The sequence below is a fragment of the Vanrija albida genome, assembly GCF_041260175.1.
Source record: "Vanrija albida strain AlHP1 chromosome Unknown contig_5, whole genome shotgun sequence".
NCBI lineage: Eukaryota > Fungi > Basidiomycota > Tremellomycetes > Trichosporonales > Trichosporonaceae > Vanrija > Vanrija albida.
In genome coordinates, this window is record NW_027191424.1 from 2,417,529 (window position 1) to 2,444,973 (window position 27,445).

Sequence of the window (27,445 nt, forward strand, 5' to 3'; positions counted from 1 at the left end):
CACCCACACAGCCATGCCACCCCATGCAACTAATGCTACAAGATACGCCCTGTCTAATCTATCTATGCCTTGCTCAACACCGCGATCATGTGCTGAATGTGCGGCGCGACGCCGTTGGGGTCGGGCCCGAGGCTCTTCTGCAGCGCGGCCAGCGGCTCCTTGAGCGCTTTGGCAGCGCGGGCGAGCTGGGGTCCGCCCTCTTCCGACGGCAGCTCGTCGACATAGTTGAGCAGGTTGAGCGCGACAAACACGCCGCGGTGCACGAGGGCGGGATCGGGCGGCTGGCTCGAGAGCGCGGGGATGCGGTCGCCGTGCTCGTCCAACGCGGGCGGCGCCCCGCCAGGCTCAAACAGGTCGGCGATGCGGTCCCACACGCTGCGCTTCGACCCGGCCGGCATGCCCGTGCCCGCGACGAGCGGGGCGCACGCCGCCGCCGAGTCGGTGAGCACGGCCAGCGCGCCGCCGGCGGCCAGGCGCGTCGGCGTGTCGTCTGCGTCGGTGAGCAGGAGGAGGATGGCGAGGCGCGACGCCGCGCGCCCCGCCCCGCCCTCGGGCTCGGGCTTGCCTGGCGCCGGCTCGCCGGCAAAGTAGCGGAAGCCGGCGTCCGAGTTGACGAGGTTGCACACGAGCTCGGTGGCGGCGCGGCGGACCAGCGCATTGTCGTCGAGTAAGAGCTCTTCGACGCGCGCGACGATGCGCACGGGCTTGTCGTCGCGGCCTTGGCCGCGGAACTCGTTGGATGACGGCAGGGCCACTTCGGCCGACATGATGCGGTCGCCGAACGCTGGGTCAATCGACGCGAGGTTGGTCAGCGCCATGAGGGATTCGAACGTCTGCAGCAGCGTCGCGGACGGGTGCACGAGCAGCAGGAAGAGGGGCGGGAGCGCGCTCAGCGCGTTGGTCTGGTGCGGGGGCGGGAAGAGGAGGTTTGGCGGGGTCGAGATGACGAGCTTTGTGAGGGCTTGGGATGCTGGGAGCACGGCGTCGGGCACGCCCGCCGCGTCCTTCTTGGCCGTCAGATCGCGGATGACGATGCTGAGCACGCGGAACCCTCCGTCGCGCACGAAGACGGCGCGGTGGGCGCGCTCCTCAACGAGGTTGAGGCACAGCTTGCCGAGTGTCGCGCGGATGCGCGGCGACTCTGCGCGCACAAGGCCGCGGAGCGAGCCTACCACGCCGGCCTTGTACAGCGCCTCGACGCGCGCGAGCACGGCCGCATCGTCCTCGTGTGGGTCGTTGTCGTCGCCCGCGGCCGCCGTCTTGCCCGCGATCGCCATGCGCCGCAGGCGCGCCATCTGCGCGTCGTGCTCGGACAGCACGGCGCGGCGCGCGCTCAGGTTCTGTAGGATCGTCACGAGGCCGTAGCACAGCGCAGCCTCGACCGGCGCCTCGGGGTCGGCCTCGAGCGACACCGAGCTGCGGGGCGTCACGGGCAGCGAGCCGCCCTTTGCCTGCGGGACGGGGGAGAGGGCGACGAGCGCGGACAGGAACTTGGCGTCGGCCGCCAGCACGTCGCGCACCGCCGGCCGCGTGGACAGCACCGACAGGCCCTCGAGGGTCGGGAGCAGGGCGGCGCCGCTGGCCCCTCTGGAAACGTGCGCGGCGAGCGCCGTCGCCAGCCTCTCCTCGGTCTCCTCGCTCTCGCCGTCGCGCACGGCCCGGTCGCCCTCGCTCTCGCCGACGACGGGGTCCTCGCGGCCGAGCTTGCTGAGCGCGACGGTGGCGAGCACTGCCGTGTCGCCCTGTACCTTGTCGTTCTCTGCTGCTGCGGTCGTCCACTCGAGCGCGCGGTCTCGCACCAGCTCGCGGCCGGCCTTGGTTCCAGCGAGGGCCGAGACGAGCGCCGCCAGAGCGGGCTGCAGGGCGCTAGGGAGTTCGGCGAACTCGAGCAGCACGGCGAGCGGGTCGACGGCCTCGCCCGACGCCTCGACGCCGTCGAGCGGCTGCGTGAGCAGCGCGACCGTGCCGGCCGGGGCGAGGGGCGCGAGCGCGGCGAGCAGCGAGACGGGGGGCACGAGCGCGCCGGGGTCTGTCGAGCCGGACGCGATGGCGTCGGCGACGAGCGGGTCGAAGAGGGACTTTATGCGCGCTGCTTGCGCGTCGGGCGCGCCGCCAGCCGCGTCAGAGGTCGCCACGGCGGTCGATAAGCACAGGAGCGCGAGGGCCTGAGCGTCGGTGCCGGCGTCGGGGGATAGGGCCGCGGCTAAGTCGTGCACCTGGGCCGGGGTGGGCGCGGCGCTGCCCAGCGTTTTGAGCAGCGCCTTGAGCGTGTCCGGGGTGGGCACGCCGGACGGCGTCGTGGGGGGTTGCGGAGGCATGGAGGCGGGTATGGGTAGTGTGCGATGTTGACTTGTCGAGCGCGTCATGGGCGATGTGTCGTGCCGAGGTGGAGGTGGCTGCTGGGCGTGGCGGCGGCGAGTGGCCCAGGCGTCTTGTCGATCTTTGAAGTCGCTCTCGCCTACTGCTGTGGACCTGGGATACTCGAGCAGAATACAAGAGCACTGATCGGTCGCTGCAGAGCACTGCTGGGGCGCTGCACTCGACTCGAGCTCACCAACCCGCCTCCCAGCGCTGCTCCCACTGACCCACCCAACCCGCTGACAGCCCATCGAAGGCACGAGTCCGTTTCAGCCGACCCGTGCCGGCCATGTCGTCATCTCCCACGACCCAGTCTCGTTCTATCTAGCACCCTTCGACCATCTTCCTCCACATCACCATGCTCGCCCTCGCCCCCGCCCGCGCCCTGCGCACCCCGCTCGCCCGCGCGCTCAGCACGTCGCCCCCCCGCGCCCTAGGGTTCAGCGGCACGCTGCCGCTGACGGGCGCGCTCTCCACGCTGGTGCTGTACGTGCGCCCGCCGGTCGTCGAGGCGCGCACCGACGGCTTCGAGCTCCCGCTCGACGCCGACGCGGCCTCCAGCGTCCTGAGCACGGCGTACCCGCCGGGCGAGGACGCGGCCGCGCGCGAGCTGCGCATCCCGGATTTCGCGCTCACGCCCGACCCCGTCGCCGCGGGCGTGCTCGCTGCTGTTGGCGCTAGGCTCGGGAAACGCGTCGGCGCGGCAGCGTTCCGCCTCAACGCGCTGGGCGAGGGGGGCGCCCTGTCGAAGCGTAAAGAGTGGGTTTTGTGAGGGGCTCGCTGACGACAGTGAGGAGGGAGAGGGACACCTCGGCACGCTGACGGTCGCGCTGCCGGCGCAGTTTGTGGGCGGCGCGCTCGTCGCGTCGGACGGCGCGGAGACGGCCTCGTTCGACTTTGGCGCCGCGGGACAGGGCAAGGCCCTCGCCTGGGCTTTCCACCCCAGGGGCGCGGACTACGAGGTGCGCCCCGTCGACAAGGGCACGCTGGTGTCGGTGTCGTACAAGGTCTTTGAGGCAAAGTAGCCGTTGCACCCTGCACAGATACTACTCCATGTCCATGTCTAGTGTGTACAACGAATCTACTTTTGTGCCTTGGCTATGATACAGCTGCAAATGCGCCTCACTGGTTGCACCAGTCGACTCCGCCTACGACGGCCCCCCGCCTTCGCTCACGACCTCGCCTACTGGTTGAACCAGTCGACCTCCTCCTCGTCGCCGTCGCGAGCCATGGCTATGGTGTCAGCAAACGCAGCACGGCACCCCGAGTCCCACTCACCCTCCTCCTTCTCGTCGTAGCGGCTGTCGTGTTCATCATCCTTCTCATCATCCTTCTCGTCGCCCATCGACTGCAAGCCCTCCTCGTAGTCGGCAGTCGAGCCCATGCCAATCTTGCGGATCGCGTCCATGTTGATGCGCGCCGAGAACTTCTTCTGCGCAGCAAAGTTGTCGATCGCGTCACGCGCGCTGGGGAACGGACCGCGCTGCCCGTTGCCCGTGCCGCGCTTGCGCTTCTTGGCCTTGGGCTTCGGGTTGAGCTCCTGCGCACGCGCGAGCGCTGCCTTGCGCTCCTGGCGCTCCTTGTCCTCCTCAAGCCACTTGCCGTTGCTCGAGAGCCAGATGCGCGCACGCGTCTCGCGCTCGTCGTCCTCCATCACCCAGTACTGGTCCAACTCGGCGTCGTCAATGTCGTCAAACGTCTCCTCGCGGTACTCCTTGGCAAACAGCTCGCGGAGGTGGCGCGCCCACTCGACGCGGCGCATCTCGTTGATCACCTCCTCGGCCGAGCGGCCCTGCAGCCAGCGGTCGATACGCTCGCGCATTGCAGTCTTGTTCCCGCCGTAGACCAGCTCCTGGTCGTTAAAGATGTGCTCCTCGATGTAGTCGTAGACTGCCTCCTTGTCGTCCCAGTCCGGCGGCGAGGGAATGTCCTTGAAGCCCTCGAAGAGGGCAACGTCCTCCTGCGCCTCCTCGTCCTCGACATCGGCAATGTCCTCGGCATCGGCGTCGCGGCCGTCGGCCTGCTTCAGGCTCGCCATGAGCTGGCGGCGCTCTTTCGCACGCTGCGCCTTGGCTGCGGTAGAGTTGTCGCCCGCATTCTGGATGTCCACGACGTAGTCCTCCTTGGCCAGAGTTGCCATGTCGAGGTCATCCTCCTCGTCGCCTTCGACATCGCCGGTCATGTTGACCTCTTGGGCAATCTTGCGCAGCACGCTGTTCGCATCATGGTGGCGATTCTTCGTCGGCGCACGTGATGGCGTCGCAGCTGGTGTCGAAGCCGACATGCTGCGCTCCTCGTCTTCGTCCTCGTCCTCGTCGAGCTCCCTCTTGCGCTTCTTCTCCGCCTCGAGCTTCTGCTGCTTTGCGATTTCACGCTTCATGCTCGGAGGCAGCTCCGACTTGTCGGCCGCTGCGAGCTCGGCGTCGGTAAGGGAACGCCACTCCTCGACAGTCTTGTTCGCCGCGTCCGTCTGCGAGAACTCGATCAGGCGCTTCTTGATCGTCAACGGCGAGACCTTGACGACCTGAGCCACCTCCTCTGGCGTGCGAAGGAAGTTGTTCATGCGAGCGGCGATGATGAGGCAGGCGCCACAAATGCCCGCGGGGCGTCGACCAGCAGTCATCCAGTCGGCCTGGAAACGCTTGACCAGGCGCGACGCGTCGGCAGCGACCATGGTCGCCTGGTTGCCAAAATCGAGGCGGTTCGCAAAGCGGATGTTGTACACGGCGGGGTCGATTTCCGGCAGCACACGGTCGAGCATGAGAGCTTGCCTGAGCTTGAGGTACGTCGCGCCGAGCTCGTAGACGTTGATCTGTACGTCAGCACGGCCGTCTTGGCATCGCTCGTACTCACCTGGAAACGTTCGCTAAAGTCGATTAGCATCGAGGGCTCCTTCTCGACACGGCTGGCGAGGTAGAGGCAGCTCGAGAGAACGTAGTCGGTGCGACGGCCACGGTTGAACTTGTTGTCAACAACCAGAGAGTAGAACCTCTGAGCGGTTCGAGCGACGCTGGGGAGAATACCCATCTGGCTGCAGATGTACTCGATGCGCTTCTTGCCTGGGCAACGTTAGTCCATCGTCTAGCTCCCGATCTCACCTTCTCCCTTGATCGCCTCGCTCGTGTTGCCTCCACTGCCTGGCAGACCGGCAAATGTGGCTGAGTATTGTCAGCACACACAAGCTCAGGGAAGGCCAGTCTTGTCACACTCACTCGCACCGCGGCCAAGAAAGGTGCCTGCAGCGTGCACACGACCGCCCGCGCCCTCGGTGAAGCCGACCTCTGAGACGAGAAGGTCCTTGGCAAGCTCGAGACCACAGTTCTGACAGCTGGGGGGCGGCGTAAGCTGCTGCGCTCGCCACCGTCACCGCGCACTCACACAACATTGCCGTCCGAGTAGTTGACTTCAATGCTCTTGCTCTTGCAAGCCGGGCACACAGTCTGTTGAGCGTCAGCAGGCTGCGGGCGCCGGACAACCGAGCTGGCGGCTTACAGGCGGCGCCATTGTGAACAGCGAACACTGAGGTTGAGCGACTTGTCGTTGAGCGGCGCGCCTGTGTACGGACGCGCCTGGCGGATAGGTATGTCGCGGCTAGAGGGGGCAAGTCGCGGCTTTTAGACTGATTACAGTCTTGAGAGGATAGATAACGGGTTGAAAGTGGAGGGATGGGTGGATGGTTGAACAGTGGGATGCCGAGTGGGGTTGGCCGAACTGGACTGGACTGGCTGGTTGCAGGGGGGGAGGCAAATTGTCGTTGTTTCAGTTGCAAAGTGCTTTTGATGGGAGTCGAACGCTGGTCGGATTGAAATCTTGACGGTTGCATTCCACTTTTTCAATCCTGCGATGCGACGTGGGTGCGAGCCCATTAGTCGACAGGTCCAAGGTTGGTTTGGGCGCATTTGGGGCGCAAATGGCCTGACCGTCCCTATTTCAAAACGCCCCCAACTCAAACAAAGGCAGTTAAGCCTCCACTTTGCGTCACGTGACCCATCACCTTGTGGTTGTTGGCTTGGGTGGTGGGTGAAATCCGATTGTCTCTGCCTCTGCCGTCTGCAGGCCGTTGATGACAAGTCGCGTAATCTCTATCCTCGTCGTCCCATCAACGCATTCTCCTCAACAACAAAAGCAGGCGCTTCGCTGGCGTCTCACCCTTCACTCCATCACAATGGGCCGTCTTTCGCACACGCAGGCGCTCCTCGGCCCAGAGGTCTTCGAGCTCGTCCGCACCACACCGATCCTTGTCGTCGGCGCCGGAGGCATCGGCTGCGAGCTGCGTAAGTCGGCGCGGCCCTACGCCCGCGTACCGGCGCGAGCTCACGCTTACCCTATCGTGTAGTGAAGAACCTCGTCCTCGTCGGCTTCAGCAACATTGAGATTGTGAGTCACCTCGCGTCTTCCCTGTCTTCCTCCCCTCCTCCACCTTCGCGCCTTCCCTCGGCTGACATGACGCCAGATCGACCTCGACACGATCGACCTGTCCAACCTTAATCGCCAGTTCCTCTTCAGGAAGCCAGACATTTCCAAGCCCAAGGCGCTTGTCGCCGCTGCTACTGCGCGCCACTTCAACCCTTCCTCTGGGATCAACATTCACGCTCGTCAAGGCAATGTCAAGGAGTCAGTCAACGACGTTGAGTGGATCTCCAAGTTCGGCCTGGTCCTGAACGCATTGGACAACCTCGGTGAGTGGTTGAAGACAGACGACGCGTCGTACTAATGATTAGATGCCCGCCGTCACGTCAACAAGCTCTGCCAGGCAGCCGATGTCCCTCTGATCGAGTCGGGCACTGCGGGATACCTTGGTCAGGTCTCGCCACATGTGCACGTAAGTACACTGGGTGCCTCATGACGATAATACTAACGTCTCCAGAACAAGGTCGAGTGCTTCGAGTGCGTGCCCAAGGCCACACCAAAGTCTTTCCCCGTGTGCACTATCCGCTCCACCCCCAGCGAGCCGATTCACTGCATCGTGTGGAGTAAGAGCTACCTCTTCCCCAAGCTGTTCGGTGAAGACGACGAGGAAGGCGACGAGGCTGAGCTGGACAAGGCCAAGGCTGACGGCGAGAACGGTACGTGCAGCGTCTCCAGCGAAAGCTAATCTGGAAGCCGAGGAGATCGAGGAGCTCAAGAAGGAGGCGGCCGCATTCCGCGAGGTTCGCACTCTCCTCGGAAAGGAAGATGGACCGGAGCGCGTATTCCGCAAGGTCTTTCACGATGACATCAACCGTCTGCTGGCAATGGAGGATATGTGGAAGAAGGAGGGGCGTGTGAAGCCTGTTGCCCTCGACTACGATGGCATTCTCGACGGCACGTTCCCAACTCCACCCACCCGCGCTTCAGCCCAGCCCAATGGCGCCACGCCCAATGGCTCTGCCAACGGAACGACGAGCAAGTCGACTCTGAAGGACCAGAAGGAGCTTTCTCTCAAGGAGAACCTCGAGCTCTTCATTGACAGCAGTCGTCGCTTGAGCGCCCGTGCCATCGCCCACCCAGACATTGTCCTGGAGTTTGACAAGGATGATGACGACACTCTGGACTTTGTGCTCGCTGTTGCCAACCTCCGCGCAACGGCGTACGGTATCCCCACCAAGACACGCTTCCAGGTCAAGGGTGAGTAGCTATCACAATGACGGACAACAGAACTGACGTTGCAGAAATGGCTGGCAACATCATCCCAGCTATCGCCACGACCAACGCCGTCATTGCGGGCCTCATCGTCATGCAGGCGTTGGCACTACTGAAGCGCGATGTCCGGACGGCCAGAACCGTGTTCATCACGACGAACGTAGACAAGCCATTGGGCAACTCGGTGCCTGCACCTCCCGACGAGAACTGTGCCGTGTGCCGCGATGTCTACATCCCGCTGCACGTCGACGTCGAGCGATTCACGCTCGGCACCTTTGTGGAAGAGGTCCTGCAGTCGTGGCTGCGCCCGGCGCTCTTCCCCGATGACGAGGACGCTGAGTTTGAGGCAAGTGTGCAGGAAGGCGGTCGTATCCTCGCCGACCCAGACTTTGACGACAACCACGGCAAGACCTTGGCCGAGCTGGGTATCAAGCGTGGGCAGATGCTCTCTGTCACTGACGAGGACGACAAGTTCCGTCGCATCAACTTTTGCATTCTTCAACAGTACGTGTTCTGTCGACTGTAGGTTGTTTGCTTGCTAACATCGCTCCAGACCAGAGGGCGCCGAAGCCGCGTTCTCTCTGCCTGCCGAGGTGCCCGAGATTCCCGAGCGTCCGGCCAAGCCGACCCCCGAGCCCCCATCGCCCGAGCCTGAGATCATCGAGGCCCCCATCGACTTTGGCAAGAACCGGGGCACGAAGCGCTCGGCACCAGATGACGACGTGGTTGCCACTGAAGAGAAGAAGCGTAAGGTGGAGAACCAGAGCGAGATTGTGGTGGACGACGACGACGACATCATCCTCGTCGAATAATGTACTGCAGCATTACTAGATTTGTACATACACATGGCATTGTCTCTCGCGACACCCAGATGTATCCAGATGTGACATGTGCCGAGAAGCCTCTCATGCTCGCTTCCATCCCTACCTCCCAGTCTCCCACTCGAGGCCATCGATACGCTTCGAGACGTCCTGCATGATGCGCATAGTGTCTTGAAGGTTTGGCTCGCCTCGAGTACTTGCGACGGCGCCGACTGGCTTGCCAGGCTGCAGTTGGACGAGGTACGGCTCTCCTGCATGGTCTGCAGCCTTGTCGTCTGGCCCGAGGATGCGTGTGACAGTGAGATGCAGGGTCGATGTCGTCTGGCCCGGCACTGGGAGGTGGAAGAGGTGCCCATTGCGCACATAGGTATGCGAGTGCCTGCGCCCGTCAGCCCCCTCCCTCCCTCACCACGCACTTGAACCCTAATCCAGCGACAAACTCCTCGACCTCGTCGCGCGAGCTCAGCCCGGCGACCTCGAGGCCGACGTACGCCTGCACGCGCATCTCGGCGTTCTCGCGCCCGCTGAGCGGTGGGCTGACCCACGCGAGGCTGTAGTCCCACGTCGGGTCGGCGTTGGCCAGCGTGCCGCCGACGTCGAGGTCGATGTTGCCGGCCCACCGCGGCGTGACGGACGCGCGCCGCCGCCGTCTCCTGCGCGCGCGCACCCGCAGCGTCCGGTTCTGCCCAGGGATGACGGGGTGCGTCGCGACGTAGATGTCGTCCTGGATGTGGTATGTCTCGACGTGGAGCGCGAGCAGCGAGATGCGCGCGAGCATCAGGTCGCGGTGCTCGGCTGGCAGGAGCGCGAAGAGCGATGGCAGCAGCTGGGCCTGGGATGCCATCGTGTGGGTGGGTGTTGGACGAGTTGAACGAGTAGTGGAAAGCAAGCAAGCCAAGCGTCAACAGTGTCATTGTGGAGGCGGAGCCAAAAAGTCGGCAACCTCGGTCGTTCAAGGACAACGGCCAGGACAAAAGCCAGGTCGTCTCTCCTTCTCTCTCTTCATCTCAAAACGCCGACTGTCACGGCTACAGCAATGATCAGATCAGCCCTCGCCCGCCTTCCGACGCAGTACGCGGCGTCGTCGTCCCGTGTAGCTGCGCGCGCGTTCGCCTCGTCGGCGCGCCGCACCAACGCCCACTCGGACCTCGTCAAGCAGCTCGAGGAGCAGCTGACGCCGCGCGAGGCCGTCGAGCGCAAGCGCAAGGAGATGGAGGCCAAGTACGGCGACAAGCTCACGAAGCGCGTCAAGGAGTGAGTGGGGCACGGGCGCGGAGGACACTGGCGCGGGCTAACACGGCCTAGGGAAGGCGTGTCCAACCTCGATGCGCTCAAGGAGCGGGTCGTCGCCCCCAGCGTTCTGGCAAAGATCAAGGCCAAGAAGTACCGCGAGGAGGAGGCAGCCAAGGCCGAGAAGGCCAGGCAGGAGGAGGAGGCCCAGCGCGCTGCTGCGAGCGCCGCCAAGGCCGAGGCGACCACCGAGAAGAGGGACGCGGCGCGCAAGTCGCAGGCCGAGGGTGACCGCTCCGGTGTCAAGGTCAGTTTGCTGAGTCGTCTATGTCACCCAGCTGACACCCGCAGCCATTGTCGTCGATCATCAACCTCCCCCTCATCCTCATGACACCGCACGACGCCGCGGCGATCGGTGACATCTGGAACACGTACCACCGCACGCACACGACCCTCGCGCCGTCCTTCCTCTCGGCCTCGATGCCACTGGGGACGTATGAGTCGATCCTCACCCTCGCCAAGGAGAACCCCTTCTTTGTTCTCCCCCTCCCGCGCGGCAAGGACGGTGGTGAGAGCTCGTTTGAGATGTTCTACGTCCAGTGGCTGTTCCACCCGTCGCCATCCGCTCCCCCGACCGCCGACCCCAAGGCGGACGCGCCATTGCCGCCCGTCACGAGCGCAATCTTCACCCCGCTTGAGGAGTTCAAGAGCGCCGGCGAGTGGGCCCAGCCCTTCCTCACCCTCACGTTCTACCCCGACCTCGCAAACACGCACGGCACCGTGCTTCTCCGAGGCGAGATCACGCCCGTGTCCGCCGCCGGGCCCGCGGGCAGCGCCGAGAACCCAGGCTTCTTGCTCAGCCAGCAGGAGGCGCAGCTGCTCGACCTCGCCCTCCAGCGCTTCTACTGCGCTGGCCTCGGCCCCGCGAACGAGGACCTCGTCCAGCGCGAGGAGCGTCTCAAGCGCGGACAGGCGCTGCGCGACTTCCGCGAGAAGCCGCAGGAGTGGGACTGGCAGGGCCTGATCCAGATGGCCTACGGCGGTCTGGCGTAGCGCGGACGAGTGTACGTAGCTCGCGCACGCTTGTCGATCATCATTTGCATGCATGGTAGTGTCAACAGGAACGGGACTGCGAGTCGAGCGCTGGTCGAGACCCGGGGTCACGTGATGAGCACTAGAATACATGCCTGGAACTGTCCCCAACAAGTGTGAACCTTGTCATGCAAAGTGGGGGTAGTATAGAAGTGCATATGCATGCAGTGAGGATTGTTGGAGGGCATGGGACAGTGCCAGCAGTGTCACAAAGGACAAAGGGCAAAGGGCTTGGGTGGTGTGACACAGTCAGCCCTTCTCCTGCATCCTGCATCCTGACACTTGCCCATTCACTCAACTCCACCCCATACTTAACCCACCCATCCACCAACACAAACAACCCTCCACTCTTCGACTTTTCACTCGACACCGTCGTCGATGCCTTGTTTCTCTCGCGCGCCATGAGCAGCACGCGCCCAAAGAGGGGCAAGGCAGCGGCCACGTCCAAGAGCGCCGCCAAAGCCAAGGACGACGACAAGCCGTTCAAGTTCAATCCAAACGAGTACGAGTCGGACGTCACAGACGACGACGGCGACGACGACGAGTATGGTGTAGGTGAGTCGCTCTCGTCGCCGGCGCCTGGATTCTCTCTCATGCCCCTTCTCAGACGCCATCAAGTATGCGTGGTACCAGAACACCGAAGGCGATAAGGGATGGGTGAGTCGCTGCCGTCTTCCTCGCCGAGCTGTGAATGCTGATGTTGTCCAGCGCTATGGTGTCATGGTGCGTCTGCCGCGAGAGAGCCCGCACCTCCCAACTAACACGCTGCAGTGGAAGGGCTACCTCAAGTCGACGTCTGACACGTAAGTGCACGCCCCCCTTCGCCCCCCGTGTTGTGTTGCTCACACACACACAGTGTTGAGCCCCTGACGTCGTTCAACGAGGATGACAACGGTCGCATCCCTTTTATCGACGAGTGAGTTGTTCATCTCCTGTTCTACAGCTGACTTGCAGCTTCTGGAAAGAGGTCGCGGACCGACCCCTCATGAGAGGAACGCACGAGCCGTTGTCTGGCAGGGTGGACGAGATTCTGGAAACACCAAAGGCTCTGTTGGGTATGTGAATGGGCACGAGGGGCGCGAGGGGCGCCGAGAGGGGCGCCGAGGGCGCAAGGCGTGCGAAGGGCGCAGCGTGTGAAGGGCGCAGCTGACGTGCGTGCAGAGGAATGGCTTGACAAGTGCAGGCCTAGACGCGACTACAAGGCATACAGACGGCGGAGAAGAGCCGAGAAGAACGATGACCCGATCACCAAGGGCATGTCCGACTATTACATCAATCACGGCTCGCTTGTCAGATACCGCAAACGACAGGCTGAGAAGGCTGCAGGCAGGAAGTACGAAGGCAGCGATAGTGACGAGCCCAAGAACCGCAAGATAGATGAGCGCCCAAAGAAGAAGGCTCGCGAGGGCGACATGGGACCTCCAGCCCCAGTGCAACCCAAGCCGGAGCCCCCCAAGCCAGAGCCTCCTAAGAAGCGATCGACGCCGCCAGACGACATTCCTTACTCTGGTCCCTTTGGGCAGTCGGCTGAGGCCGGCCCATCCGTGCGAAGGAAAGTCTCACCAACGGCGTCGCTCGACTCGCTCTTCGATGAGCGCTCTTCACAGGAAGCCGGCTCGCGAGCTTCCTCCCAAGTCCAAGCTCCCCCACCGAAGCGTCGGCGTGTCGTTGATACCTCGCCAGAACCCGTATCAAAGGCCGACCAGGTTTCCCGGGCAGCAGACCGAGCCGACAAGATGTCCAAGATGGGCAAGATCAAGAAGCAGCTGCCGTCAGATCCTTCCACGCCGACCGATGTCACCTCGAACGGGCCAATACCGGCATCTGCCCCGGCCGCAACACCCTCCTTTGGCGAGCTCAACCCAGATATCTTCGGCACCCCTGTGGCGTCCCCTGCCATGCCTCCACCGTCCATACCCTCGCCCGCCATGCCCTCCCCGGCCATGCCATCGCCCGCGCAGTCACCATACATCCCTCCATCTGCTGCTGCTCAAGAGAGAAGCCAGAACCCGCTGTTCGACTTCGGTAACACTAGCGGAAGATCACCCACCGAGTCCGAGATTGACATCGATGAGTCCATCACTGTCAAGGCGGAGGATGGAGCTGCTCCGGACAACGCCGCCCAGGAGGCTCCTATCCCACCGCAACCGGAAGCCGCCCCTTCAGCTGAGGAGCCTATGGCAGTGGAGGAAGAGGACGTTTCCGCACCGCAGACAACCGCGCCTCCCGAGGCCACTGCCATTACAGCGGTCCCTAGCCCGGTGGAGGCCGACACAGCCCAGACAACCTCGCCGGATGCGGCGGCAGCCCCATTGCCCACCAGCGAGACAACTGGCTCCCCGCCTCCAGACAAGGTTACCCCTGTCGAGAATGGCTCGGCGTCAGCTGCAACTCTTGGCAGCAGCTCGACGATATCTGTCCCGGCATCTGGTGGGCTTCCAGCCAAGCCAACCGCCACTACTGGTGATGCTGGGGGAAGCAAGCCCACCTCGGTCATTACACCCAGCCAACGTGGCAAGTATGTGCAGCCCAAGAAGGTCAAGGTGCTCGAGTTCCCAGGCGCAGCAGAAGCCAATCCGCAGAGCAGGCGGCTGCTGTCAAAGTTGTCGACAAAGCCTGTGTCAGGATCAGCCGGGCCACCTTCAGCAGGACCTTCCTCGGCGGCGTCCGGGCCCCCATCTGGTGTCTCTCCCACAGTGGGGGTTGCGCCCCGCCCTCCAGCAGGATTCCTGACAGGCTCTGGCTCACGATGGAAGAACACTCCTGCAGCTCAAGCAGTTGCAGCTAGCGCCAAAGCGCCGTCTGCGAACTACGTTCCAAGGAATACACTGGCTGGAGGCGTGTCGCCCGTGATCCCTCACCCGGGCGGCCTATCACCTCTTGAACAACGGGGTGGACCCGGGGGGCGCTCCCCGCACGACGCACTGGGCGGTGGCCGCTCTCCCTACGACCCACGGGCGGGGGGCCGCTCTCCCCATGATCCCCGGGCTGGTGGCCGCTCCCCTCACGATCCACGCGCCGGTGGCCGCTCTCCTCATGACCAGCAACGTGGAGATGTTCGCCCTCCCAACCCGTACAGCAACCGATCACCAATGGCTGGTAACAGGTCGCCCGTATACGGCAGCAGCAACACCCTGATGTCCACCGTAACAGGCGCCGCCGGGAACCAGAGGGTTAACGGTGCGAGTGGCTGGGGAAGCGGCTCAGCCGTTCCTGCTCATCCTTCGAATGGGAACCGCTCTCCTACATGGGCACAGCCTGCCGCGGGGACTGCTCGGCCGACACGACCACCGGCAGTGCGCCCAGCTGTTGTCGATCCGACCCGAGACCCGAGGCGAAGGCCTGCAGGGTAAGTTTGCGATTCGTGTCTGTTGTGCTGACGTTGCCTGCAGTGGAACGGGATCGTCTGCCAATCCAATAGCCTCAGCAGCGGGTGTGCCCCCTGCCATGCGGCCACCATCATCAACTGCACCGCAACCGCAACCGCAACCGCTCGGCGACCTCAGCGTGGCCATCATTGGCCATGAAAAGGAGAGTCACCGGCTCAAGATCTCAAGGGGCTTCACCACAAACACCAGTGGAATTTTCTCGCTTTCGCAATACCTGGGCGATGCGAGGACCACTCTACTAGTAGAGAACGACCGCGCCTGCTTGGACATGGCGTTCAACCAGGGAGCCTCGGTTCGGGAATGGGCTCAAGTAGATCCCAGCACTTCTCGCCATTGGGAGAGTTCTCGTACTGCAGCGGGATTGCATCGGGGCGACAAGGTAACAGTCTTTCTGCTTGTGCCACATGCTGACATTGAACAGATCTTTGTTCTCCGTGATGAATTGAAGCCAGTCGGAGCGTTCAGAGGTCACGGCATGCTCGTGTTGGCTCGAGCCCAGGATGCCCACATCGACAAGGTTCTTGGGCCCTTCCGGCTTGACCAGCTAAATCTTGTCCTGCTTGTTCTCGATTTTCCTGTGTCTGGCAGGGCGCTGCCTTCACTGCCGAACCCGGTCAGCCCAGATTTCGAAGTCGCACCACATGATCCGATGTCTGTCGCCAATCCCACGACCATCCTCGAGAGCTATGGGCTCCGTGATTCCGTGTTATCGTCTTTCCGAGGCAAGAGTATGGCTATCCTCCCGAACCTCCCAGGATCAAAGCACTACGAAATTGTCAAGGCCGCCATTCAAGACTCCGGTGTCCTGCCACTTCCTGCGGATGGTAGCCCGGCAGAGGTGGCCCTTCTCCTCAATGGCTACTGGCCCCAGCTCCTGCTTTCGGGGACCCTCCAAAAATGCGAACAATCGAACACGACCAAGTTCTACTGCCTTGGTCCAGACCTTCAGCTGCCCATCAGCTACTGGCCCTTCCGGGAAGTCTGGTGCAACGGTGCTCTGGTCGTGTTCTCACAACACACGATCCTGCAGGAGCCCGACAAGGTCCGAGGGCTGATGAAGAAGGTTCGGTCGGTCGACAACTGGGCCGCGTACATTACCCCGCTTTCCCTGCTCTACATCAACGAGGTGATGAACGTCCGGCGAAGTTGCCCGGACAAGAACGAAACCTTTGCGCTGCTGTCCGAATCATTGTTCACCAACGAGGACCTTTCACCCCTTGCTGGCGAGCGGACACCAGAAAGCGGCGGCTTGGCAGTCTCCCAGGCGCTGCCAAGTCTAGAGCGGCCCAAACTATGCTCGGATTGGCTTGACTGGCAGCGGCAAGTATCGCAGTGCAAGAACTATGGTGCCATGATCGAGCTGTGCGAGCAGTGGGTGAAGGATACCGGCGGCCGTGCTTTGCGCAGCGGAGGAATGTCACCTACCAAGGCGGGTGGATCGCTTGATCCGTTTTTCGTGGACGAGCAAAGCATCCTGGACCTCGCGGATATGCGGTCCAGACCCGAGTTTGTCCCGTACCGGCGATTCATACATGTCGGCAAGATTGCGCCTGGACTTGACCAGAAGCACCAGAACCGGGTACGTCGCAGTGTCTGTCTGTGTTTGAGCCATATGCTGACGGGAGGCAGGTTGAATTCCTGAAACTAGATGATCTGGACTGGGTGTTTGCCAACGTGAGTTGTTGACCAGTGTTGTTGTCATGGCTAACGATGTAGTCACTCTGAACACGAGCCAACAATCACCACGCCATGAGCCAACATATCACGACGCCACCACCGTAAGTCCCTTTGTCGATGATGTCGATTGTAAAAGGTGTGAGCCCGTGCGAACCTCGGAGACCCGTCTACGCGTGTGCAGGGCGTCTTTAAATTTCACCGCTGTGCGCGAGTAGAAGCACTGCGGGGTAAAAGGCGGACGTACAGCTGGCCGGGATATAGACCCCTCTTCTGTGAGACTCAGAGAAGAGGTGGCAAAGGCCCTGGCCCACAGCTGCTGGGGGAGGCCATGGTCTGCCCCAGCAACTCACGGGTTTCGAGGCCTGCTTCCCCGCCTCGAGCATCACGGCGGGGCAGGGAACCCTCGAGGGACATTATACGCGGCGAATCAGCACATGCCCAAAGGAGTGGGTGATGAGGCGAGGATTGTTGCGGACAGGGGACACCGCGGGGGCGTAGCTGTGCGCGGCGCCTGGACCTGCGAGCGCGGACTGGCTGGGTCCCGGGGAACGCACGGGCCGGGATCACAAACTGTTGCGAGGTGTTGTCTCACCCACTGAGCCGAAGGGACTGACAAGTGCAGGGCGAGGGTTGGGCAGGGTTAGGAGCCGAAGCCGGCGCGGCGGCGTCGGCGGCCGCGCATGCAGAGTCGCTACTGCAGCGAGCGGGATGTGAAGGGGTTGTACAGCGCGCTGCGCTTCTACTATACAATAATGCATCTGATGCAGCGACGCGGTGCACGTCGCGCGGGTCATGGCGCGGGGGTAAGCCCACGGGGCGTCGACGCGAGCGTCGAGCCGATGGGCATGCCCTGCCTTCCGAGCAGCTGCGCGGCGGCGCTCGGCGCCTCGTCCTCGTCTTCGCGCACCGGCGCCGTGCTGGAGGGGCGCGAGCTACCCGGCGTCGTGCCCGCGCTAGGCGGCGGAGGAATATCCGTCTTGAGCACGCGCGTGGCCTTCTTCTTGGGGTTCGGCGCGTTCTGGTTCTCGCTCATGTAAAACCGGCGGAGGAGCATGATGGCCTCCTCGCGATAATACCCCCCCACAGCGTCGTACGCGGCGTGCGTGTCGAGCAGGGGGGACGTGCTGACGTCGAGCACGCTCCCGCACCCCCCGAAGCGGTCGTTGCCGCACCCGTACACGACGCGCCCGATGCCGATCTGGCGCAGCGCGCTCGCGCACATGACGCAGGGTTCGACCGTGACGTACAGCGTGATCTGGGAGAGCGGGGGGGTGTGGAACGGGAGCAGGTGGTCGATGGCCTCGAGCTCGGCGTGGAGGGTGGCCTGCGCCGCGTTAGCGGCGCGCGTTGGGGGCGATCAGGCGGAGAGAAGCAGCACCAGCAAGAAGTAGCACCAGCAGCAGCACAGCCTCGTCCCCTCGGCCCCGCGGCCCGCCTGAGGCGGCCCTCAACGACCCTCGGCACTCACATTTCTCCACTCGTTGGTCCTGTTCCGCGCGCGCGCAATCGCCCGTCCCTCCTTGACGAACACGCAGCCGACGGGCACTTCGTCGTTGTCGAGGGCTTCTTCGGCCTGGTACACGGGCGGCGGGGCAATGGGCAGGGGGAGGAGGGGGTAGGCGTCAGCGTCAGCATTGCCGCCGTCTCGCCTGCGGCTCGGCCAGCCGGCCGCCCACTCACCATGACAAGCGCCTCGCGCATCCACCCCAGGTCCACCTCGTCCTGATCTTCTGGCGGGACGTAGACCTGTGGTTGTTAGCCTCGGCGAGCCCGCGCTCCCCGCTACCCGCTACCCACAGCCTTGTTCATCTTGCAGGTCGGTGTCGTTGCCTCGTCGTGGACAAGTCGCACACAACAACAATCCGAGTCGCTCGCTCGCCGCTCGTCGACTCTGACGACAGGCGGAAAAAGAGACGCCGTGCCTGAGTGGAGGCCAAGGGCCAGCGCCGCCACGTGGTCGCCGCCGCCGCCATGACCCTCACCATCCCTACGCCGCCGCACCGAACCAAACAACCCGCCCCGCCGTCGCCTCGCCGTCGCCTCGCGTCGCCTCACCCCCCAGTATACACTCGGAATGCATCTAGCGCATGGACAGACAGACCTAACAATCTAATAAGACACGGCACAACCACACAACGCCAACAAAAGTTCTATTCCACAAGGGTCAGCTCGCGAGTGCGGTGCTTTGCGTAGATGTCCTTGTACTTGTCCCAGATGCGGACAAGCTCATCAATGTATTGCTGGTGGACCTTCTGCACCATTTCCGGTGATGGGTCATCGCACTGCTCGACGTCAACGGGCCTGCCGATGACCGAGACGATGGGGTGGCGGTATGGCTGGGGTGTAAGTGGGTAACCATTCGAGCAAGTACCCACCATGAGACCGTAGTTGTAGTTGAAGATACCACGGCCGTGGAACAGAGGGAGTGTGAAGCCGAAGACTCGCTGGAACTGCTTCTGGAGCTTGAACACGGTCGAGCCCTTCTCGTTGGCACTGGGGGTTAGTTGGGCACTCCAGATCAGCTTCAACTAACAGTTGTTCGTAGATCTGGGCAGCAGTCAGCACCGCACCGAACGCGCGCTCACACCCCCCCCACTCACGTCATTTTCGCCGAAAGAGAACACGGGGACGAGGTTGGCACCCTCGCGGATGGCCACCTTGATGAAGCCGAACCGCCTCTTGAGGGTCAGGTCGTGCGTGCCGGGGTGGGCAGAGAGCGACTCTGCGGCGCCGCCAACGACAATCGCAATTGCGCTGCCGGCGCCCTTTGAGAGAATGTTGTGGCATGAACGGCGAGAAACAGAGCTGATGCCCTGGAACATGAGCAGCTCGCGGTAGACGGGGATGTTGAAGTTGCTCTCTGCGAGCGGTCAGCGGGAGTCGGCCGCCGACAACGCACCAAGCGTCAGGAGGTTTGGCCTGATGCCCGGATAGTTGTCCGAGAAGCCCGTGGCCTCTGTCGCAAACGTGGCAATGGCACCCCTGATCGTCAGCACATGTCCAGCTGAGACAGCGTCGCGGCGCGCCGTACGCACATGCCGATGATGCCATGAGGGTGGTAGCCAAAGACATAGCGCTTGTCTGCGGGCAGATCTGCTTCCTGCGGCCATGTTAGCTTGAACCAAGCACCTAGTGGCTTACCTTGACGATACTGCAAGAGCCGTGTGGTCAGCTACTGTCGCACTATGAGATAGCCGCGGCTGGCCCACAGCCAAACAAACAACAATGTCGCGGGTAGCGCGCGGCTTGCGCATCCGCACAATGCCCGCCGCACTATCTCGATTGCAGCAGCCACTCACCTGCAAGGGTAGTATTCTGCGCAGTGTCAGTGTAAGAACGAGCGAGGAGGGGGCAAGACGGTACTGACGGGCAAAGAACTTCCAGACGGACAGACGGCGCGCCCACTCCTTTGGGCGGCCGCCGCGTATTGGTGCCTTGTCGATGTAGAGCGCCCAGATTGTGTATGGGACCAGGACTGGCCATGTGCACGGGAATGACCTGTGGAGTGTTAGCTTGGGGGTCCAGCCTACGTACGCTGAGGGTGGGGTGGTGGGCCGGGCCCTGCCTGCCCCTGCCACACGATAAGCCGCCGTCGTCGCACTCACAATGCAAAGAGGTACAGGATGAGCGTGATAGGGAGAAGCAGCGCAAATGTCGCTACGGCCGCGGTCTGCAGTCGGCGGTGGGGTGGAATGTGCAATGGCGCAAACCTGAGCGTGTTGTCAGCCATGACCTTGCTCACCGGTTGACGCGAACGCCGACCGGCTGTTGAATGCGCCGTGGTGTGCACGGTGCGTGCGGCGGTGGCGGCGGCGGCTGCACCAACAGCGGGCATGCATTCTACTCACTTGATCTGGACTGGGCGCGGGATCGAGATCTCGCTCAGTGGTGGGAGCTTGAGGGCATCGAGAATTGGGCTCTTGAGCCTGCTCGACTTTGGCTTGGACTTGTGCTGCTGCTGCTGCTTTGTCTTTGTGGTGGCGCCGACCGAGCCGTTGGTCGCGACGGCGTCCTTGTTCCTAGCATTGTCCTGAGGCTTGCCTGGAGTCGCGTCAATGGTCGCGTCGGCCACGGCAGACGAGAGCCGGAGACGGAGTCCGCCCGACTCTTTGCCGGGGCAGGGTGCGAGCTGGGTGACGACGTGGGAAGGGCCGTCGATGGGGCTGTAACCGTTCATGTGGTGGTCGTTGTCTTGGTGGTCTGCTGCTGATGAGAGGGAGCTGGTCGAGCTCGGGGGTGACGAGGTCATGCTCGACGCCATTGGGCCGAGAGTAATGAGGGTGCGGGGGGGTGGGTGCGAGAGAATGAGTGTGGGAAGTGGGAGATAGTGGTGGTGAACGGGTTGTCGGTGTAAATGTTGTCGCAGGTGGGTGGACCCCAAAGGCAAAGGTGGGGAAGGGGAAGGGGGACGGGCAGCCGCGGCGGCGTACAGGCGTGGGAGTTCAAGGGTTTTTGCGACTTGCGGGGCTGCCGTCTTGCGTTTGAGCGTCTTGCGTCGCGGGGCAATCTGCACAGACAAAGGAAAGGCGTTATCAGCGTGCGACGTCGATTTGAGGCAAGCAACAATCGCAGCAAGCCATCATCGGGCTCCTCGGTCGGTCAGCTGCTTCTTGCTGCTGCTTGCAACTACGGCTCGGGTACCCACGACCCACGACCCAAACATGGCCTAGCTTGCGCTTGCGGCAGGCAGCATGCATCGTGCCGCGCGCGGCACGGCAGAGCAAGAACAGCAAGCAGGCAGCAGTTACAAAACTCGCAGCCAGAGTCGTGAGAACGACAAGTCGCGGCTCAGGCACGGCCGCCGCCGTGCCGCCGTCCGTCCCCCCTCTCCGTCTCGGCTCGGCGTCTCGGCGTCGCTGGGGGTGGGGGAGGGGTATGCTCCAGCCAGCCCTGACGCCTGCTGCCACCCATTCAAAACAATGCGGCGTGCTCGCTGCCTGCATCATCAGAAACGTGGGCAGCGACAACGTTTGCCAGTGTGCCGTGCAGTGCTCCACTCGATCTTTTATTTACTTGTCGGAAAGAATCGCCATGGGCAACTGCTGCTATCTGCGCGCTTCATTGTGCGTGGGTACGCAAAGTGTCGCCCATGTTCGCCCAGAAACTGCACTAGCGCCAAACCCGACTGACCCGCCTGGCCCGTTGTGCCGCTCGTGCCAGGCCCAGAACCCAGCTGCCCAAGGGTCGCTAATGATTGCGCCCGAGTAGCGCTCAATGGGCATCCAGTGGGCCCAAAGCCCACAGCCGCCGGCTGCCTGATGCGCCGCGCAGCGCCGAGCAGCGGCGCCGCTGCTGCTCGCTCCACGGCGCCCGGGCGGTGCACAGCGCCGCGCCGAGCGAGGGGGTCGCCCTCGGCGCGGCGCGCAGCTTGCCCACGGCGCGTGCCCGACCGACCAAGGGCGACTGGTTGTTGGAAATACCACCCCCGCGAGCGATGAGCAGCGGCGACGGGATCGAGGCACGGCACGCCCACGGCACGCCGGGCGGCTATGATGCGTGGGAGATAGAAAGCCAGATTTACTCGATTTACTCAGGGAGGGCCAGGCTGCCGGCACTCTATTCAGGACCGGCGAATGTGGGGTGGGGGGGTGAGGGACGTGAGGGGGAGCGGCCATTACGAGGAGGGGAGGAGAGGTTTCATCCACGAGCCGTGGCATGTACACCCACGCACGTAGAACAAACACTCGACTGCAAACACGACCACGACCAAGACGTGCTCAACCGCGCCATGGCCACGTTCATCTCCAAGAGACTCTGATTATAACACCCTAACAACCGCTTACCTCCCAGTGTACTTGCGCTCGAGGTACCGGAGGGGCACAAACACGAGCGTCACGACGGCAAAGGTCAGCTCAAAGCCAAGGTCGCCGCTGGTGACATTGTCAGCACAACTGCCGCGCACCCGCGCACACCAGGGGCTCGTGTTCCGGGCCCCGCTAAACTCTGTTTGCACTCACTCTCCGCCCGGAATCTTGCGCGAAATCCAGCCATTCCACCAGGTCTGCGACATGCCAGCAGCCGCCAGGGGGATGCCCTATGGGAGTCAGTCACGCGCGCTCCTGGAACAACACCAAACACCACACCCACGGCACACGAGCTGGCGATGAAGGCGAGGCCAATCGGAAGCTTGCCGATGCGGTTCCAGATGGCGACCGGGTAGGTCGTCGAGTCGACCGGGTTGCGGAAGAGAAGGGGCTCGAGCAAAGCCGGAGGCAGGTACAGGGCCGTCCAGTAGCCGAGGACTGCGAGGAAGTTGGACAGGACCGAGACAAAGTGGTTTGCGCCGACAATGGCCACGGGCAGCACGATGGCAATAACCAGAATGGCGAGGAAGTAACGGGGCACGCGGGTGAGGAAGGGGAGGACGACGGTGCCGCTGAGGCCGCAGCTGTAGATTGTCGGCGCGACGTTTGCGACGACGCTGAGGCAGAAGAGGACCATGACGAAGCGCGCGGCGTGGCTCTCGCCCGTGACGGTGAACAGGAGGTTGGGTGCCGCGACCTCGGCGGCGGCGTTCCAGCGGGGGATGCTGAAGGACACGAGCATGAGGGCTGCGCCGAAGAGCTGGATGAGGACGATGGGGAAGAAGAGGCCGAAGTAGACTGCGAAGAAGAGGGGGAGGCGGGGGGTTGAGGCGGGGAGGAGCGTTGTCTGGGGGGTGGGTCAGCGCTGCATTGCTGGCTGGGCGGGCGGGCCAACAAGCTCGCGCTGGGCAGCTGACGTTGCCGACGGCGTCCTGCAGTCTGGCCCGGGCCACGTCATAGCCTCGCAGCCTCGCAGCCTCGCTCCGCTCGACCGCTGGCACTCACGAAATCACTGGCAATCCCCGCATACGACACCGAAAAGCCCACCTGGCTCGCGCCGAACCCGAGCACGCCCGACGCCGTGACCTTGGTCGCCGCCTTTGCCAGGTCGCTGTTGACGAGGTGGAGCTTGCTGCCCGTGACGCCGAGGAGGACGAGGTAGAGCAGGACGACGACGGGGAGGGACGTGAGGGAGAGGTAGTGGAGTGCGCGGAGGCCGATGAACGAGAGCTGCGGGGAGGCGGGCGTGAGTTCGCTGGCGGCAGTGGCACTTGACTTACGCAGACACCGATGAGCGCGACAACCACAATGCCGACGGTCCAGCTCATGCTCGAGTCGCTCGCGAGGCTGAGGCACTGGCCGCCGAGGATGGTCGTGAGCGAGAGGTAGCCGAGGAGCGTGAGGCAGTTTGCGAGGGATATCACCATGGCCGGCACGAAGCCCATGGCGTAGCGCGCCTGCACCATCTGGCGCATGCCCGTGCGGGGTCCGTTGGTGGCCAGCCAGGCGGGAGGGGCACACATGACAATGTTGAACAGCACGACGACGAGGACGGTCGCCTTGAAGTCGAGCCCGAAGAGGGCGGGGCCGAGCATGCCCTCGGAGAACTGGCGTCAGCCGCCGCCAGCACAGCCCGACCCACCGACAAAATGTTCGTATTCAGCGCACTCCAGAACACGTACTGCTGCACATAGCTCCACGTGCTCAGCCGCTCGCGCTCGTCCTCTGGCCGCGGCTGGATCCCGCGCTCCTCGACGCCGTGCTCGACCAGAAAGTCCATGGCGCGGTAGGCCGTGCCGACGAACCCGGCGGGGTAGGACCCGCGCTCCTTGGGCGTTGCGAGCGCCGGCACGCGGCCCTTCTCGCTGTCTGCGTCCGACATGTCGTGTGGGTGGGTGGGGGGGGGGGGACGACCCTGGGGGTGGTGGTTGGTAGTTGTGGTGTTTGGGCTGAAGGTCGTGTGCAAGGAGCAGCGCGCGCTACTCGCTACGTCGCCTCTGTTGAGCGTTGCTGTAGAGTGTGGAGCGATGGACGCGATGCGACGAAGTGTCGCTCTTTTCGAGTAAATAATCTCACCCCGCGGCAAGCGGAAACCACGGCCAATGTTTTTTCGGCCTTTACCGACTCGGCTTGGCTGTGCCTGGCAAATGTCAATGTCGACTGGTTACGCGACGGCAAGCAGCAATGTTGCGTTGCGGTTTGCTTGCGCTCTGTCAGTCGCGGCCGCTTGCTCTTGTACCCCTCGCGCATGCGCGCTGGGGCCACCCGCCTCGACTCGACCACATCCGCTCCGACACTGCGGAGATACGATTACGCGCGACTATCGCCGGTGGCCGTTGGAAATGCATCGGGCACGGTACAACAATGTCGAATGCGTGCTTGGCGCTCACTACGGGTGGATCGACAGCACCAGCTGCGGCCGTCAGCAGTGCTTACACCCATCCCACTCACGTGGTCCCTGTACACATAGGCGATTCTGTCCACCTCGCGCCGGCTCAGCCCGGTGCGGTACATGACCTCCTCAAAGGTCGCGACGCCGTCGAGGTACTGCACGCATCTGGGCCCGGGTCAGTGCGTTGCCCGCACGCCCACTTACAGATCAAATCTACTCTGCAGCACCGCGTCTGTCGTCGTCCGCCGGATCACCCGGAGCCATCTCGCCTCGTCCTTTTGCGCGCGCGCAGGGTTGAAGATGAACGACTCGTGGAACTTGGGCACGCGCGTCGGCTCGTTCTCCTTGAGGCTGAACTGCACCACCTGGCAGTCGCCTTCGGCGTCGTTGCGGCCGCCGTCGCCGCCATCACCGTCGGCGTCCACGTCCGAGTCAAACTCGAGCTCGCTGTCAGAGTCGAGGTACGACGGGTCGAGCGACAGTGTGCGCGTAAACTCGAGCGCGCGCTCATACGTGCGGTCGACGCTGCCTGCCGGGCGTGGAACCCGCGCTGCAAAGCTCTCGCTGCTGGGCAGCCCATTCTTGTCGCTCACAGGCGAGGCGCCCGGTAGCACCCCAGACGACGTGTTACTCCAGTTTGACGTGTTCGACGTCATGCTCACGGTGCGCACCTTCTCCCGCAGCCAGCGCTTGCGGCGCCGATGCCACATCCGTCTCCACGCCGCCTCTTTGACAACGGGCGAGGCGACGACCCGCGCTCGTACGTGCGACTGCAGCACCAGGTCGTTGCGCAGCAGCCAGGTGATGGCTTGGATGTACACCTCGCGCTTGCTCACGTCTGTCTGGGCTTCTGCAGGCAGCATGTCGCGGAAGGGAACCGGGGTCGAGGACAGCATGGCGATGAATGGGATCAGGGGTGGCAGGGTGGGGAACGCAACTTGCCATCTGACACTGTGCTGTGTGAGGGTGCGCCTGGGGTCTGTCAGCACTCTCGACGTCCACCTGCTCACTCATGGTCGGAGACGCTCGTCGGCATGAGGATCGTCCGTAACCGGATGTTGATCACGTCGATGAGGATGGCACGCTTGTTCTGCACGAGCTCGCGTGCGAGCGGGATCACAATGCCGTCGAGGTCAAACCGCAGCGAGTGCGCAATCTCATGCAGCGGTTTCGACACGTCGCACGCAGACAGCAGTGCGTTGATGAGCTCGTCCTCCGCCAGCTGGGATTTCGATCCCCTGCGCGGCACGACATCGCGGCTGTCACCGGCCTCGTCCTGGTCGAGGATGAGCAGCGTCTGCCACGGCTCGACGCGCAGCTCGGGCTGCTTTGCAATCAGCGAGCCGTCGGGCCCGATCACCAAGCCCGCAAACCCGTCGTCCGAGTCCGAGTCGCTCGACGCCGAGTCGTCGTCGTCCTCCTGGGCCGCGCGCACCGCGTCCGTGTCGGTCGAGCGCGGCGGTACGACGATGGTCACCGGGATTGTGCCAACGTTGACTGTGAGCGTCGTCGACAGGTGCGAGAAGAGCGAGTTCAACGGCTTGTGCTTGATCTTGTGCAGCGCGTTAAACAGCTCGTGCAGCGAGCGGCCGAGGTCGGACACTTCGATCACCTCGCGGAGGCACTCCATGACGGGGATGCCTGCGGAGTCAGGTCAACTAGCCCCACGCCGACGGACGCACCTTCGAGAATGGCCTTCTCGCGCAGATTCGCAATCTTTCTCGTCTCGCGCCCCACCCAGTTGTCCTTTACCTGGAGGGCAAACGCCGCGGCGGTCCACTTGAACGCGATCTCGCGGTACGCCTCGTTGAACACGTCGCCCGCGTCGTCCGTGTCCGTCTCGGGCTTGGGGTCGGGCTTGTCGAGGATGAGGACGAGGTGGAAGCGGTCGATGGTCGTCGCCTGGCGGCCGCGGTCGCCAGCCACGGCGGGCGTGTCGACAGCCTCGCCGTTCGACCCCAGCACCTCGGGCACGCCTGAGCGGCGGACCGGCGTCTCGGGCTGCTCTTCCACCGGCCGTAACGCACCGTCCGTGTCCATCCGCCGGCCACGCGACACGCGCCGCGGCTCGTCGTCGCCGCCACTGCGCTCGGGCGACGACTCGTCGGAAGGATACCCCCACTGCCCGTCGGCATTCACACTGACGGGGTGCCCAAGAAACACGAGGTCGTCGATACCGATCTCAAAGCGGCGGTTACACTCTGTCCTGTTCGGCGTGAGGAGGTCGGCCAAAAACTCGAGCGGGTACCCCAGCGCGTAAGTGTACTGGGCCTCGATAAAGTCGTCCTTTGCCCTGCGGCGGCGGTTGGGCGCGCCCGGCCGCGTCGTGCCCTCGCTCTCGCCGTGCGAGTCGCGCCGCGTGCGCTCCGGGATCTCAGTCATCGGTTTAAGCAGGCTCCCGGCGCCGCGGTGCGATCCCTCGGTCTCGCTCGAGAAGCGTCTATTCGCCGGCGTGTTGACGCGCGCCGCCGCGCGCCGCGCAAACAGCCCGTCGTCGCTGTCGTCCGAGCTCGAGCTCGAGCCAGAGTGCACCGCCTCCGAGCCGTACTCTGTCACGTGTGAGTGGATCGAGCCGCCGGCCGAGGGGCCGATGCCGCTGCCCCCTCCGTCGCTGCTGCCGGCGCGGAGGCGGCTGCCGCGCGAGTGCGCGCTCGACCACAGCGTGTGCGGCCGCGACGCGCTCACGCTCCCCCTGCTCGCGTCGGTGCGGTGCCGTGGGAAGAGGGAGCGCTGCGACTTTGTGTCGACTGTCGTGTCGCGCGCAGTGTACGTCGCCTGCGGGTAGATTGGCTGCGAGAGCCGGTCGAGCGGCGAGGTCGGGTCGGGCGGATACCGGAAGATGTGCCGCTCGCTCGCCGACGAAGTGACGAAGAGGAGGCCGAGGATGTGCTCGGCCATGGTGTGCGTTGCGCGCGGAGCGGAGCGGAGCGTGAGCAAGGAAGTGAGATGGACAAGGAGGTGTCGATATCGAGCCTGATGTCATCGAGCACAGTGGCATCGCACTCGCCCAATGTTAATGCTCGCCCTAATACCCCTAATCGGCGAGATTACAATTACAAC

General features: G+C 63.6%; 12 protein-coding genes across 12 annotated transcripts; 5 read left to right on the forward strand and 7 right to left on the reverse strand.

Annotated features, from left to right (window-relative positions):
* Positions 1–62: 62 nt before the first annotated feature.
* SHE4 (SWI5-dependent HO expression protein 4) lies at positions 63–2,318 on the reverse strand (the record flags this gene model as incomplete). Its single annotated transcript, XM_069355542.1, has 1 exon — positions 63–2,318. One exon carries the CDS (start codon positions 2,316–2,318, stop codon positions 63–65), a length of 2,256 nt encoding a protein of 751 aa, XP_069207613.1.
* A 398-nt stretch (positions 2,319–2,716) lies between these two features.
* Positions 2,717–3,383, forward strand: Q8F55_007103 (uncharacterized protein; the record flags this gene model as incomplete). The annotated part of the gene is made up of 2 exons (XM_069355543.1): positions 2,717–3,117; positions 3,149–3,383. The coding sequence occupies 2 exons, from the start codon at positions 2,717–2,719 to the stop codon at positions 3,381–3,383; spliced, it is 636 nt and encodes a 211-aa protein (XP_069207614.1).
* A 158-nt stretch (positions 3,384–3,541) lies between these two features.
* BRF1 (transcription factor TFIIIB subunit brf1) lies at positions 3,542–5,862 on the reverse strand (the record flags this gene model as incomplete). Its single annotated transcript, XM_069355544.1, has 7 exons — positions 3,542–3,591; positions 3,637–5,170; positions 5,212–5,417; positions 5,457–5,516; positions 5,571–5,686; positions 5,737–5,798; positions 5,851–5,862. The coding sequence occupies 7 exons, from the start codon at positions 5,860–5,862 to the stop codon at positions 3,542–3,544; spliced, it is 2,040 nt and encodes a 679-aa protein (XP_069207615.1).
* Positions 5,863–6,523: 661 nt separating this feature from the next.
* UBA2 (E1 ubiquitin-activating protein uba2) lies at positions 6,524–8,792 on the forward strand (the record flags this gene model as incomplete). The annotated part of the gene is made up of 8 exons (XM_069355545.1): positions 6,524–6,632; positions 6,695–6,735; positions 6,812–7,037; positions 7,080–7,180; positions 7,226–7,424; positions 7,462–7,965; positions 8,010–8,484; positions 8,534–8,792. 8 exons carry the CDS (start codon positions 6,524–6,526, stop codon positions 8,790–8,792), a joined length of 1,914 nt encoding a protein of 637 aa, XP_069207616.1.
* A 111-nt stretch (positions 8,793–8,903) lies between these two features.
* Q8F55_007106 (uncharacterized protein) lies at positions 8,904–9,645 on the reverse strand (the record flags this gene model as incomplete). The annotated part of the gene is made up of 2 exons (XM_069355546.1): positions 8,904–9,180; positions 9,218–9,645. 2 exons carry the CDS (start codon positions 9,643–9,645, stop codon positions 8,904–8,906), a joined length of 705 nt encoding a protein of 234 aa, XP_069207617.1.
* Positions 9,646–9,837: 192 nt separating this feature from the next.
* Q8F55_007107 (uncharacterized protein) lies at positions 9,838–11,084 on the forward strand (the record flags this gene model as incomplete). The annotated part of the gene is made up of 3 exons (XM_069355547.1): positions 9,838–10,055; positions 10,107–10,338; positions 10,383–11,084. The coding sequence occupies 3 exons, from the start codon at positions 9,838–9,840 to the stop codon at positions 11,082–11,084; spliced, it is 1,152 nt and encodes a 383-aa protein (XP_069207618.1).
* A 440-nt stretch (positions 11,085–11,524) lies between these two features.
* Positions 11,525–14,476, forward strand: Q8F55_007108 (uncharacterized protein; the record flags this gene model as incomplete). Its single annotated transcript, XM_069355548.1, has 7 exons — positions 11,525–11,678; positions 11,731–11,780; positions 11,832–11,846; positions 11,895–11,926; positions 11,980–12,039; positions 12,078–12,178; positions 12,285–14,476. The coding sequence occupies 7 exons, from the start codon at positions 11,525–11,527 to the stop codon at positions 14,474–14,476; spliced, it is 2,604 nt and encodes an 867-aa protein (XP_069207619.1).
* Positions 14,477–14,780: 304 nt separating this feature from the next.
* Q8F55_007109 (uncharacterized protein) lies at positions 14,781–16,237 on the forward strand (the record flags this gene model as incomplete). Its single annotated transcript, XM_069355549.1, has 4 exons — positions 14,781–14,891; positions 14,934–16,091; positions 16,142–16,186; positions 16,229–16,237. 4 exons carry the CDS (start codon positions 14,781–14,783, stop codon positions 16,235–16,237), a joined length of 1,323 nt encoding a protein of 440 aa, XP_069207620.1.
* Positions 16,238–16,979: 742 nt separating this feature from the next.
* Positions 16,980–17,998, reverse strand: TAD2 (tRNA(adenine34) deaminase; the record flags this gene model as incomplete). Its single annotated transcript, XM_069355550.1, has 4 exons — positions 16,980–17,513; positions 17,658–17,762; positions 17,870–17,935; positions 17,987–17,998. 4 exons carry the CDS (start codon positions 17,996–17,998, stop codon positions 16,980–16,982), a joined length of 717 nt encoding a protein of 238 aa, XP_069207621.1.
* Positions 17,999–18,339: 341 nt separating this feature from the next.
* On the reverse strand, positions 18,340–20,450 carry DGA1_2 (diacylglycerol O-acyltransferase 1; the record flags this gene model as incomplete). Its single annotated transcript, XM_069355551.1, has 11 exons — positions 18,340–18,525; positions 18,565–18,682; positions 18,723–18,736; positions 18,790–19,049; positions 19,089–19,171; positions 19,225–19,289; positions 19,331–19,340; positions 19,489–19,504; positions 19,557–19,687; positions 19,795–19,899; positions 20,038–20,450. The coding sequence occupies 11 exons, from the start codon at positions 20,448–20,450 to the stop codon at positions 18,340–18,342; spliced, it is 1,401 nt and encodes a 466-aa protein (XP_069207622.1).
* A 1,518-nt stretch (positions 20,451–21,968) lies between these two features.
* Positions 21,969–23,875, reverse strand: Q8F55_007112 (uncharacterized protein; the record flags this gene model as incomplete). Its single annotated transcript, XM_069355552.1, has 6 exons — positions 21,969–22,059; positions 22,147–22,223; positions 22,277–22,840; positions 22,999–23,223; positions 23,274–23,600; positions 23,636–23,875. 6 exons carry the CDS (start codon positions 23,873–23,875, stop codon positions 21,969–21,971), a joined length of 1,524 nt encoding a protein of 507 aa, XP_069207623.1.
* Positions 23,876–24,382: 507 nt separating this feature from the next.
* NPR3 (Nitrogen permease regulator 3) lies at positions 24,383–27,283 on the reverse strand (the record flags this gene model as incomplete). Its single annotated transcript, XM_069355553.1, has 5 exons — positions 24,383–24,406; positions 24,445–24,550; positions 24,590–25,357; positions 25,396–26,026; positions 26,068–27,283. 5 exons carry the CDS (start codon positions 27,281–27,283, stop codon positions 24,383–24,385), a joined length of 2,745 nt encoding a protein of 914 aa, XP_069207624.1.
* Positions 27,284–27,445: the final 162 nt, after the last annotated feature.